The 12814-nt window shown below is 57.0% G+C and overlaps 1 protein-coding gene across 7 annotated transcripts in view; it reads left to right on the forward strand.

Annotated features, from left to right (window-relative positions):
• Positions 1–12814, forward strand: part of LOC117638898 (afadin) — a 114791-nt gene that overhangs the window by 36603 nt on the left and 65374 nt on the right. For 6 of the 7 annotated variants that reach the window (XM_034378276.1, XM_034394443.1, XM_034374909.1 and 3 more), the window contains exon 2: positions 10865–10979. In XM_034378276.1, coding sequence (XP_034234167.1) covers positions 10872–10979 — 108 coding nt within the window. In that variant the 5' untranslated portion in view covers positions 10865–10871. Of the gene's footprint in view, positions 1–10864; positions 10980–12814 lie in introns of those variants that run through there. The other variant, XM_034386491.1, reaches the window with a different exon arrangement.

Consider the following 12814-nt stretch of genomic DNA (forward strand, 5'->3'; position numbering starts at 1 on the left):
TGATGATCCCCTTACCTTGGGGTAGTGGAGTGAGGCAACCAATTTATTGAGGCGATTTCGCACGCTCGCGCGGTTGTGTTGCGTCTCCGCGCGCTCTCGCTGCCTTGCTCGCTGCCGCCGCCGCGGCTCTGACAGGCCTGCCTGACCCGGCCACCTATTGGAGGCGCGCTGGTGCATCACCTTGGGCGCGAGCCTCGTAAAGCTTTACGGTGGCGTGGCGATGGATGCTCCAATGGAATGGAAGGGCGCCGTGTGTCGTCACCAATGCGCACTGCTAACCATTTTCCACCTCGTGTGTGTGTGTGTGTGTGTGTGTGTGTGTGTGTGTGTGTGCGTCGGTTCGCCTGGCCGTCAGGCCGTCTGGCTGCTTAGATGCGAATGTATGGGCTCGCTGAACTAGAACTCCCGTAGGCGTATGTATATTTCTCTCCGTGTCGTTACCTCTTCAAAATAATGGGCGGTTGCTGGAGGTAGTCCTTTACTCTGCATTCTCTGTACTCTGGCGTTATTCTAACTGCCGCGTCGTGCGAGCTCCGCCAGAGCGCTCTGATTAGAAATTTCGCGTAACGTCTTCTCGTTATTGATTCTCGGCGTTGCGTGATGACAAGTTTCCTGCCGATGCTCTGGATGCCTGTCGTGCCGGGTGTGCTGATTGGCTCTCTCTCTCTCTCTCTCTCTCTCTCTCTCTCTCTCTCTCTCTCTCTCTCTCTCTCTCTCTCGCTCTCTCGCTCTCTCTCTCTCGCTCTCTCTCTCTCTCTCTCTCTCTCTCTCTCTCTCTCTCTCTCTGCCTGTGTGTGTGTTTGCTGTCGCGTCAAGGCCTTGTTGATGACTGTCCTTGTTAGCTGTTTGTTGCCTCTGTGTGCGTGTCGCCGTCGTACCGGTGTATGTGTTTCACGCTGGGAGTGGCGCTCCGGGCGATAATGCACGCCATCGCTAGGAGGCTAGTGTATGCACCTCTCTGTGTGTGTGTGCTGGGGACTCGTTAGAGAATGCGTCGACAGGCTGGCAAGTGAAGGGCGCTCGTCCTCTCTGTACGTGTGCATTTGTGTGCGTTTGTGTGTGTGCGTGTGTGAGCGAGATGAGCCAACTGACTGCACGATTGCCATCTGATGGTGTGTCTCCGTGCGCGAGGAGGCATTTGTGAGTGTGTGTGTGTGTGTGCCTGTGTGTTCTTGCGTAAGTACGTGTGTATGGTTTTCGCCGTGGGTAGTATTCGAACCTGAACCCGCGCTGGGCGGGGCGGGGCTGCGGCCGCTGGCCTGGCCGGACTCGCCCGTATGATGGCTTGTTGGCGAGCGATAGCGAGCCCATGCCGTGTTTGGGGGTACCAAAAAGTGACTGGTCGTGCGTCTGTCTGTCTGTGTGTCCGTAACTCACTCACGTTTCTCAGCAACTACCGCACAAATAGTTTCAAAATTTCGCACCGGAAGGCTCCTAAATCTCCCCCAGGGGGAGTTTATCTTATATTCACGATTACTATTGTTTGAAATATTCAAAACATCTTTTTGAATTAGGTTCTTAGCGTGGTTAGGTTGGCAGTGCTTGGCAGCTCGTAGCAATTTTTCATACTTGCGGCCGCGACTCTTAAATACGGGACCTGTCAAAACATTGGCAAAAAAACAAACTAAAGAGCAGAAGGGCTTAGAAGTGAGTACGGTCATAGTTTTTCGATATTTTAGAATGATTGAAACCCCTCCGGAGAGTCAACTCAGTGAAATACGGAAAATGAAAGTGAAAATTTATTACGCGTTTCGTCCGTCCGTCCACCCTCTCCCCTCCCCCACTACGGGGGAAATGTTTTAGTCAGTGGAGTGTGTTTGATAATTGCAAGAATTTTGGTCTTTTTAACCTTTGTGAGTGTATTTCCATTTATATTCTCAGACACTATATTTTTCAGATGTTTGCTTTGCTCAATAACAGTTAGAAAATATATTAATACATTCTATGAGTAACAAACCAGATGCTAATCTTGCCAAAATAAATAGTCTTTGCTGACTCTTGGCACTGATTCTGGGAAAAGGCTTCATTGCAATGCTGTGAGTTTACTATAGTACTCACCTTAAAGAAAACCATATGATGAGTGAGTGTAGCGCATTCAAGGTTTGACATTGACATCAGATTCAATGAGATGATTCACTGACTTGGTCATATGATTTCATGAGACGATTCTTTTAACTTAATCATACATTGTCTGCGACAACTGGTAATTTGTGTTGGTCATGGTTTGAGTTTGTTTTTTTTTTTAAATTTACTCAGAATGTTAGGTAAATACTTTTGCTAAACTGTTTCAAAGATTAAATAACACCCATGACTATCATTATCAATAAGATAAACTTGCATTTAGCAATAAGTGGCCTCGACATTGGATTCTATGACACGATTCATTGGATCTGACAGAAGGTCTTCTCCGTAAAGTAGTTGAAATCAGCCTGCCTGTAAATATGTCTCTTTTTAATTAAAGCAGATAAATCAATATAGTTAAATCCACTAGTTTAAACTAAAAGGGGGAAAGGCTATTTAGGTATTACTAATAACATTGCGTATTCATAAGTTCAGTAACAAGGAGATATCGAATGGTAATTTAAGTATTTGTGAATCGTATTAAGCAATTCAATGCTGGCTGTTAAATGTTACTCGACTGAGTAACAGGGTCAGGGGTTTGTGGCATGACACTATGAACAGGAAACGCTCTTAAGAAACCTAACAACTGAAGACCCATACTTTCAACTAGAATTACATGATTTGCGACCAAAATTTCCTCGGTGTTTCATTGCTTTCTGCAGTATTTGGTGTGCTGATCACAAAAATGACTTCCAATGTCATCCCAGACCTTTACTTTTCCAAATATTTACCAATTTTTGGGCCAAAATTTTTACATCGAGTTTTACTAGTTTCCTGCAGTTTTTGGTGTGCTGATCACGAAAATGACTTCCAATTTCATCTCAGACCTTTACTTTTCCAAAATTTACCAATTTCGGACCAAAATTTTTACATCGAGCTTTACATAGTTTCCTGCAGTTTTTGGTGTGCTGATCACGAAAATGACTTCCAATTTCATCTCAGACCTTTACTTTTCCAAATATTTACCAATTTCGGACCAAAATTTTTACATCGAGTTTTACATAGTTTCCTGCAGTTTTTGGTGCGCTGATCACGAAAAAGACTTCCATTTTCATCTCAGACCTTTACTTTTCCCAAATTTACCAATTTCGGACCAAAAATTTTTTCATCGAGTTTTACATAGTTTCCTGCAGTTTTTGGTGTGCTGATCACGAAATGACTTCCAATTTCATCCCAGACCTTTACTTTCCCCAAAAATTTTCCAATTTGTGACCAAACTTTTAAAAATTTAGTTTCACATTGACCCTGTATTGGCCTTACTTTGCATATATTCTTCACCATCTTCTACAAGAATACAGACGCATCGCTCGCCTACTACGCGCCCAAACAAAACGGCGCGTACCCCTAGTTTATGATTTTTTTTGTTTTTCCGAGAGGGCGCCAGGCCGGGCTGCGCTGGGCCATGGCAGGGGGCACGCCCTGCCCTGCTCCTGCACTACCAGCATCTCTGTCGGCCCCTGGCCCCACTGGCCCCGCCGGCCCCTAGGCCCTGCACTGGCCCCGCTGCCCCCGCGCGGCCGGCCAGACGCCACCGCGCCTGTTGCACGCGGGTACTGCGGGCCTGCCCTCTGTCTCTCTCGCACTCGCGGGGCGTATCCCGTTGAGGAGCGAGAGAGACAGAGCGGAGTGAGTCTGCAGCCGGCCCTGCGGGCCTTCTTCATGTCGCGGCGAGGCGGGGTCACTCAGCCGAAAATACGCGCCGACTCTGTTTTCGCGACGACGGAGGGGAAGGGATGGAAGGATGGTGTGGCGCCGCGGAAGGTTCTTCTGCCGGACGGACTGGGAGACGGACAGACAGACAGACAGACAGACAGACAGACGGACGGACTCGACCGCCGCTCTCTGGAACAGGTGCGCGGCCTGCTGCGCCGCGCCACTGCAGTCGGAATGCGGCTAGGCGGCCTGGCCAGGCGGCCGCGTGGAGGTCAGTGCTGCCAGTGACACTCGTGCCGCGGTTATCGCGCCCATCCCCGACAAGGAAAGCCTCTCTCGCCACGCCGGGCACGAGGACGGCACGGCGTCGGTGGCGGCGCCCCACGGTGGGCCAGAAGACCGGTGGAGGCGGTCGAAATCCTGGACGTGTTTGGAGTACCTGACTCGCTAAATGGGACTCGAACCGACGTGTGACCCCCACCAATGGATTGCTCTCCGAACGAGGACTCCATTTGTAGGGTCACCCGTTCGGTTCGAGTCCTGTTTAGCGACTCTGGAGCTCAAAACGCGTCTAGAGTTTTGGCCGCTGGCGCCGGTCTCGGCCCACTGTGCGTCGTCCTCTTCGGGGGGCATGGAGTGTCCCTTGCAGCCTGCGGGCCCTGCGGGGTGGCGGTGCTGGCGCAGGAGCGCAGGACAGTCCGGGACAGCAGCTGCTCGCTTGCCCGTTCGCCGGGGGCCTCAATGACTGAATGGGATGAAACGGATCCCCGGCTGGGGGTGCATTGTGGTGCACTGATGGCGCACAATTGGTGTGCCAGAGTTGCCTACCCTGCTGGCGCCCTGCTGCCAGTTAGGGGTGGATCCAAGGAAGCACCCCACCAATGGATTCCTCGTTCGGAGAGCAATCCATTGGTGGGGTCACACGTTCGGTTCGAGTCCCCTTTAGCGACTCTGGAGCTCAAAACGCGTCCGGGATTTTGACCGCCTCCACCAGTCTTCTGGCCCACTGTGCGTCGTGGCCGCAGTCGTGCCTTGCCGCGCCACCCGCCCTCCGCGGCCATGCCGCCACCGCCACCGCGCGGCCCGTTCCACCTTCCTGCCGTGCCGCCGTGCCGGTGGAGAAGACTCACTCCAGCGAGTATCGACCGCGGCCGTACCAGGACGCACCATACCACCGAAGTTGGCGGCGCGCGGGGCGGTGGCGGCTGCACCGGGACTCGGAACAGCGCGCCCCCCGTCGCTCCGTCTCGCTCGCACCCCTACGGCACGCCGCGCCAGTGCGAGAGAGACAGCGCGACGAGAACACTGTTCGGCCTGGCTGGCGTGCGCGCCCGCTTGAGCCCCGCTTGAGTGCTGGCGCGGTATGCTGCACAGTGGGCCAGACGACCGGTGGAGGCGGCCAAAATTCAAAACGCGTTTTGAGCTCCAGAGTCGCTAAATGTGACTCGAATCGAACGTGTGACCCAACCAATGGATTGCTCTCCGAACGAGGAATCCACTGGCGGGGTCACACGTTCGGTTCGAGTCCCATTGAGCGACTCTGAAGTTCAAAACGCGTCTGGAGTTTTGGCCGCCTCCACCGGTCGTCTGGCCCACTGTGTGCTGGCGTGCTCTGCGGGGACTTGGCCGCCGACTCGTAATGAAGGCCATGAAGGCCCGGCCGCTGTGTACGTAGTTTGCAGCGATGATTGCATTTTGGAAATGGAAGCTCGCCCGGCGGGTTAGTGCCTCGGTTGCCACGTTTGGCCGGGTTTTCCTAATGGGTGCCGTCTGTGGCTGTCTCTCTCGCACCTCCGGGCCGTGCCCTCGGCTGCCTCGGCCGTGCCGCAGGGGTGCGAGGGAGACAACGTGGCCGGCCGCTGCACTATCGTTATCGCGGGGCGCGGCGAGGCGTTGACCCTGCGAGGTGCGCCGCGGGGCTGCAGGCCGGCGGCCCGGAGCGTCTGTCTGTCTCTCTCGCACTCATGGGGCGTTGAGTAGAGTGCGAGAGAGACAGACAGAGCGACGAAAGCACTGTTGGGCCGAGGGCGGCCGGAGTGCGCACAAGTGCCGTAATTGAGGCGGGACGGACGGCCGCCTCATTCCGAAGGATTGTCTCTGTCTCTCTCGCACCCCCGCATGACGCGTCATGAGTGCGAGAGAGACAGCGGACGAAAGGAACCTTCGGAATCGGGCGGCTGACGGACGGGCGTCGGCGGCGTCTCGTCTGCGTGCGTCGGCCGCCGCGACGCCCCCGTGACTGAACCGAACCGCGCGCGGAGGACGGCCGCCGCACAGTGGGCCAGAAGACCGGTGGAGGCGGCCAATACTCAAGACGCGTTTTGAGCTCCAGAGTCACTAATCAGGACTCGAACCGAACGTGTTGCCCCCCACCAATGGAATCCTCGGTCGGAGAGCAATCCATTGGTGGGGTCACACGTTCGGTTCGAGTTCTCTTTAGCGACTCTGCAGCTCAAAACGCGCCTGGAGTTTTTGCCGCCTCCACCGGTCTTCTAGCCCACTGTGCGCCGGCCTGCGTCGCTAACGTTCACAGGCTGGCCGGGCGGAACGGAGCGGCGCGCGGCGCGCGTGGCATCTAGTTATGACCTGACCCCTTCAAGCGGCGAGTCCGAACACTCCTTTCGTCGCGCTGTCTCTCTCGCCCTCGCGGGGCGTTCCGTACGAGGTGTGAGAGAGACAGAGAAGAGGCGCTGCTGGCCTTTGCCGCGAATCCCAGTGGTATTTGGCGGCGACCCGACCTAGCGCAACGAGTACAGTCCGTCGCGGCCTTAGAGCGGTGCTGGCTGGCTGCATGGCTGGCTGGCTGGCTGGCTGGCTGGCTGGCTGGCTGGCTGGCAGGCTGCATGGCTGGCTGGCTGGCTGGCAGGCTGCATGGCTGGCTGGCTGGCTGGCCGGCTGGCTGGCTGGCTGCATGGCTGGCCGGCTTTTGGAACGAGCCGCTGGCCTAATGCGCGGTGGCGCGGCGAGCCGCGTGGCGGGCAGCGGGCAGCGTGTGACGCCGGGGCCCACCTGGGTGCCCGGGGCGAAGCGGCCAAGCGGGGCACAGTGGGCCAGAAGACCGCGGAGGCGGCCAAAACGCAAGAAGCGTTTTGAGCTCCAGGGTCGCTAAACAGGACCCGAACTGAGCGTGTGACCCCACCTTCCTCGTTCGGAGAGCAATCCATTGGTGGGGTCACACGTTCGGTTCGAGTCCCATTTAGCGACCCTGCACCTCATAAAGCGTCCGGGATTTTGACCGCCTCCAGCGGTCTTCTGGCCCACTGTGCGGGGCCAGGTCTTCGCTGCCGTTATGGCACCGCGTCGTCGCGCCGCGCTTCGACGAACGATGTCCGCTTCTCCCGGTAGCCGCGTGGCCGCGCGGCATAACAGTGCCGGCACTGCCTCCCCAGACTCGGCGGCTCGAGTGTGAACGACCGCCCGCGGGCTGATTCCGAGAGTCGTTTTCGTCGCTCTGACCCCGTCGCCCCGTGAGTGCGAGAGAGACGGAAACGACTCTTTGGGCACCAGTCTGCCGCCTTGCCGCCGCTGGTTTGTGGCTTTTGGGCTGCCGGCCGGCTCTTTGGCCGCCTTTGACGTGCGGCGCCTATTGTTGCGCAAGTGGTGGGGGAATGTCGCTGGCAGGGGGGAGGGAGTTCTTGCGCGCAACTGCAGAAATTGTTTATGACCGACCGGTCAAGCGCACCGCGAGCGGGGCACGGCGCGGCGCGGTGCACCGAGGTGTGCGCGGGGTGGGTGCATGGCGCGCTGATAGGTCATGCCCGCCGACGTGGACCTCGGGCGCCAGCGCGCTGTCGGCGGACTGTAGCCGAACGAGTCGCTGGCTCTGACTCTCTCGCGCTCGTGGAGCTTCTCGTAAGCGTGCGAGAGAGTCCGAGTGAGCGACAGTTGAGTTCAGGTCGGTTCAGGTAACGCGACAAGGCGTGCGCCCTGTCGCAGTGTGTCGCTGATTGGCACGTTTTGCGCCACTGGAGGGCGTCGGCCTGATTCCGAGAGTCGTTTTCATCGCTCTGTCTCTCTCGCACCTTTAGGAGACGTCCCTTGCGTGCGACAGAGACAAGGCTTTGAAAACGACTCTCGGCAGTCCGTCTGCTATGCCGCATTTTTGTGACGTATACGTCGCGCGTTGCACTCGCGAGCACTGGCGAACAGACAGACGGACAGACAGACAGACAATCGCTCGGCACACACGCGCAGGAAAAGGAAAGTAAGCGAGGTGGCGGGGAAATGAGATGACATCGAGCGATTGCCGCTCCTGGCCGCGCGTTACCAGTTTTACATTCCGCGTCTAGCGCGCCCACCCCCGCCCCGCCCCGCCCAGCTGCGGACTGATTCCGAGCGTCGTTTCCGTCGCTCTGTCTTCCTCGCACCTACAAATGACGCCCCATGAGTGCGAGAGAGACAGAGCGACGAAAACGACTCTCGGAATCAGTCTGCTGGCTTTTGCCTGCGCGGCGCGGCGCGGCCGGAACCGGTCCAGGCATCGGCCTGGCCTGCCTGCCTGCCGGTCACAATGGCCTGTCCGTCGCCTGGCTTGTCGCCACCGAGTCAAACGGGTGCGGGATTTGCATCAGAGCCGCGTTTTGTCTTTGATTGGATTGGATTTGCTGCTGCTGGGTGGAGCGAGCTCCGGCGGTGGTGGGGCGGCGCGGGGAGACTGATTCCGAACAGTGGTTTCGTCGCTCTGTCTCTCTCGCACCAGGGCTGGACCCCCCGCGAGTGCGAGAGAGACGGAGTTGGTGGCGCGGCGCGGGGAAGTCGTTGGCCTCGGCGAGGCGCGGGCGGGGCCAGGCGGGGCGCTGACAGTGCGGTGCGCGTGCCGCGTGCGTGCCGCGCCAGACGGAATCTGGCGAATCGGTTTGAGAATGTGGTCGCGCCCCGCGACTGTCTCGCTCGCGCGTTGCGGCGCCGCGTCCCGGCCATGCAGCGCGGCGGAATGAACGAGCAGGGGCGTCGTCGCTCGCTGTCTCTCTCGCACTCGTGGGTCATTCCGAATGGGTGCGAGGGAGACGGAGCGACGTGCAGCCGCCGCCGCGCCACGCCGGGTGAACTGCGGGAACTTGAAAGATGCGCCGCAGGGCGGGGCTGCCCGGGGCTGCCGCCGACTGCGGGGAGAGGTTTGGAGGTTTTTCGTCGTGACTGTGCCGTCGGATGCTGCGTCAAACCGTGCAAAGAATGGCGAAATTAGGCACTATTGTCCACTGCTGTCGCGCCGCTAGGACGAAGGGAGGCTGATCCAGGGCGCGGCCAAATTTTCGCACACTCAGATGGCGATTTAGCGCTCAGAAGGCCGAACTTTGGCTCTCAAAACGGGATGTCACTGGAGTACGTAGGAAACTTACTCACCGATGGATTTGCAGTGGTGTTCGGGTGGTGGCAACGCTCGTGCGAAGTGCGACATGCGGGGGAAGTCGGGGGGCCGGCCGGCCATTGCCGTTTGCCATTGTATTTAAAATGCGGTTATCTCGGCGCCGTTTTGCTCCGCGGTGATACGGCGCAGCGTGTTGCCGCACGCGGCACGCACCGCGGCACGCACTGCCGGAGACAATGGCACGCGGCTTGTTCGACGCCGTGTCCGTGCCGCTGCAGACTGATTCCGAGAGTCGTTTTCGTCGCTCTGTCTCTCTCGCACTCTTGGGGCGTCCCGTTTGGGTGCGAGAGAGACAGAGCGACGCCTCGGAATCAGTCCAGTACTGCTGGCGGCGGCGGTGTCGGCTGCAAGTGATTGCAAGTGGAACGGGACGTGTGTGGTTTCCTTCTTTTTTTCTTGTTTTCTTCCCTGTCGCTCTCGCTGGCGATCGGAGGGAAGCCCAGCCGCCCTGCTACTGCTGCTGCTGCGCGGCTAAGTCTCGCACCACGACCGCGCTCGGCCGCGCACTCTGCTGTCTCAACAGTGCTTTCGTTGTCGCTCTGTCTCGCTCGCACCCCTACCCCTGCCATCGGACTAGGAACGAGAGAGAGAGAGAGAGAGCGAAGGCGCTGTCCGTTCGGAACCGGCCGGCAGAAGTGGACCTCTCGGACCTGCCAATAAAAGCTGGCTTGCATTGCGCTAGAGCGGCTAGGCTGGCTTAGGGGGCTGGGGCAGCGCCGCGGCTTGCTGGAATGCAGTCCCGCTGCCCCAGTGCCGCGCTCGCCGCGCTGCCACACGCTCATTCCGAGAGTCGTTTTCGCCGCTCTGTCTCCCTCGCACCCACACGGGTCGTCCCGTGAGTGGGAGAGAGATGAGGCGACGAGAACGGACTCTCGGAGTCTGTCTGCTGGCGCTCTACTGCGGTCGTAAGCGGAAAAGAGAGAGAGTTTAGTTTATAAAATGGCTTATCAGCGGGGATTGAAAAAAAATACTGTAAGTACCTTTAAAATGTGCATTTTGACACAATTTAGCCATGCTGGCGAGAGAGCAGGGAGAGGGGAGAGAGCAGGAGGGGGAGAGAGAGAGAGTGAGAGAGTGAGAGAGTGAGAGAGTGAGAGAGTGAGAGAGTGAGAGAGTGAGAGAGTGAGAGAGTGAGAGAGTGAGAGAGTGAGAGAGTGAGAGAGTGAGAGAGTGAGAGAGTGAGAGAGTGAGAGAGTGAGAGAGTGAGAGAGTGAGAGAGAGAGTGAGAGAGTGAGAGAGTGAGAGAGTGAGAGAGTGAGAGAGTGAGAGAGTGAGAGAGAGAGAGAGAGAGAGAGAGAGAGATGAAGGCTTAGTTTGCATGATCAGCCCGCTAGTGAGGCCGCAAACTGCGCCGCGGTCTAAGCCAGAGCTAATGAGACCGCTGCCGCCCAAAACGCCCCCGCACTATCCGGCGGTCGGGCCCGGCGGCCTGGCGCTTGCTTTGGCCGGCTTGCGTCACCGTGTCGCCGAGAAGTAGTTGCAAAATGAACCGGGGCCGCCTGACGAGGCCTGACTGGGCCTGACGAGGCTAGACGAGCCGCTCTTCCGGCCGCCTCTGTTCGTTTTCTCTTTTCATTCGGGACCTTTGCTGTCGTAATTAGTAACGAGAGCGCCGAGTGATTGCCGATTGAGTGATTGATTGGCCTCCGGTGCGATGAATTGTTGTTGTTGTTGTTGTTGTTGTTTTTCGGAGTGAAAATGTGTTGTTGTTGTTTTTGCTGCAGGCGCGATGGATGCGGCCGCAAAGAAGGCAGCGGACCGGGAGGCTTTGCGACACGTGATCCAACAATGGAACGCCAACCGCCTGGACATCTTCGAGCTCTCCGAGCCCAACGAGGTGAGTCTGCCGGGACCTCCGGCGTTCGTCAGTCGGTCTCGGGAGAAACGACACTGGCAATAACCAGTGTTGTTGCCAGACAAGTAGGCAAGAGGAGCCCGAACTCGTAGGGGTGCGGCAGGCTGTATCTCCTGCTGCACGTTGAAACCATCTCCAGGGATGACCAGGAATGAAGGGCAATTCCTAGGAATTCCAAGGAAAATTTCCTGGTATTCTCAGAAATATCGACCAATTCTCGGGAGATGCTAATTACAGTGTGCTGGAGGAGGAAGCTCGCGGCATGCTTGAGTGTTCGGGCTCCTTTTTGCCTACTTTTCTGGCACTGAGCACGTCAAACAGTCTCGCGTTGAGAATCTCTGGCGCGTGGAGTAGTGACAAGTTACTTTTTTGTGACTGATGTTCAGGTGACTGTGTCCTACAAGGGGATTGATTGACGTGTTGGCGACGAGAGGCACGTTGGTGCTCGTGGGAAGGGGTTGAGGCGTCAAGTCCTTGAGACGACTGCAGAAAAGTACTCATTTCATTTTCGACAGATTTTTTTTCGCGACTCGATCAGATTAGCTTTCAATGGAGGCCCGATGTGGTCCGTCCAACTAGGCGCCACGCCTTTCGCTACCTCTGCCGGCTGCCAAACGCCGAGGCTTTATCGACTCTCTCTCTCCCTTCGAACAATGATGGGAGAATGCTAAGCCGGGAGGACCTGTCGGAAGAAACCCCACCCCTTTTGGTCCGACAGGGCGGCCGTGGTCCAGCCCGCGCGACATTGGCTCAGAGCCGCGCGGCGCCGCCACCGCCTCCGACCGGCGCCATACACTAGCGAAGCAAATTTTATAAGATACTAAAAAATACAGTACTGCAAAAGCATAATTAAAATGAAAGCATGTAAAAATGAGAATTTAAAATTTAAAGAACCTGACCCTGATTGCGTGTAAGACTCGGCAAAATTAGTGTTAAAAATTTCTCTGGTTTTTCTCTTTGAGCTTTGTCGCGGTTCGATCCCGCTTGTCTCCTCGTTCGTTCGTTATGGCCGGGCTAAGTCTGTGAGCGATGGTCTGCTCGGGGTCGTGTCCGCCTGATTTGATTGCGGCCCCAGTGCGGCCCCACTGCTAACTCCATCCACTGCGACCGTGACGCCGCGCAGCCGTGGCGCAGCCGTGGCGCGGCCCCGCGATCTGCTCGGATAGGCCGCGGCCCGCTTCGGCCGGCTTCGCCTTGACCCGCTGCCGAGCCTTGCCGACCGGGGCAGCTCCGGGGAGCGACTCCGGGACTCCGGACGCGGCGGCAGTGCCGAGCCGCACTGTGACTGTGACGAACGGGTGGCCGGGCCTTTGCAGCGAGGGGTACCTCACTTCGAAAACAGGTGTACACTGACTGGTGACTATACTCAATTTCCACTTTGACTAGACTGAAAATATCACGAAATGCGTTGCAAAAATACTAAAAATTACGTGGTTTTGCTGACTTTTTCAGTGACTAGACTGAAACAAGGCAGTGACTGGAGTCAGGGGTGTACACTGACTAGACGAAGTGAGGTACCCCTCGCTTTGCAGTCGCGGCAGTGCCCGGCCGAACCAGCCTCTTCTTCGCGGGTCGTCTGCTTGTCGAGGCACTTGTTGAGCCAGCGTCGCGCGCGCTTTGGTTGGGCGTGCACTGTGAAAATTTGTTGTCACTTGATGACAAAATCGTGGATGGTATTTTCATCACTTTCAAATGATGACTATCTCATCACAAATTGATGACATTTTCATCAAAGTTCCTATATACTGATTGCATGGGCGTGACAACAATGTCATGAATTGTTTTGATGACATCCTTGTAGTGAGGAAAACTAGCCT

Source organism: Thrips palmi, unplaced genomic scaffold (genome assembly GCF_012932325.1).
Source record: "Thrips palmi isolate BJ-2018 unplaced genomic scaffold, TpBJ-2018v1 HiC_scaffold_1, whole genome shotgun sequence".
In the NCBI taxonomy this organism is placed as follows: domain Eukaryota; kingdom Metazoa; phylum Arthropoda; class Insecta; order Thysanoptera; family Thripidae; genus Thrips; species Thrips palmi.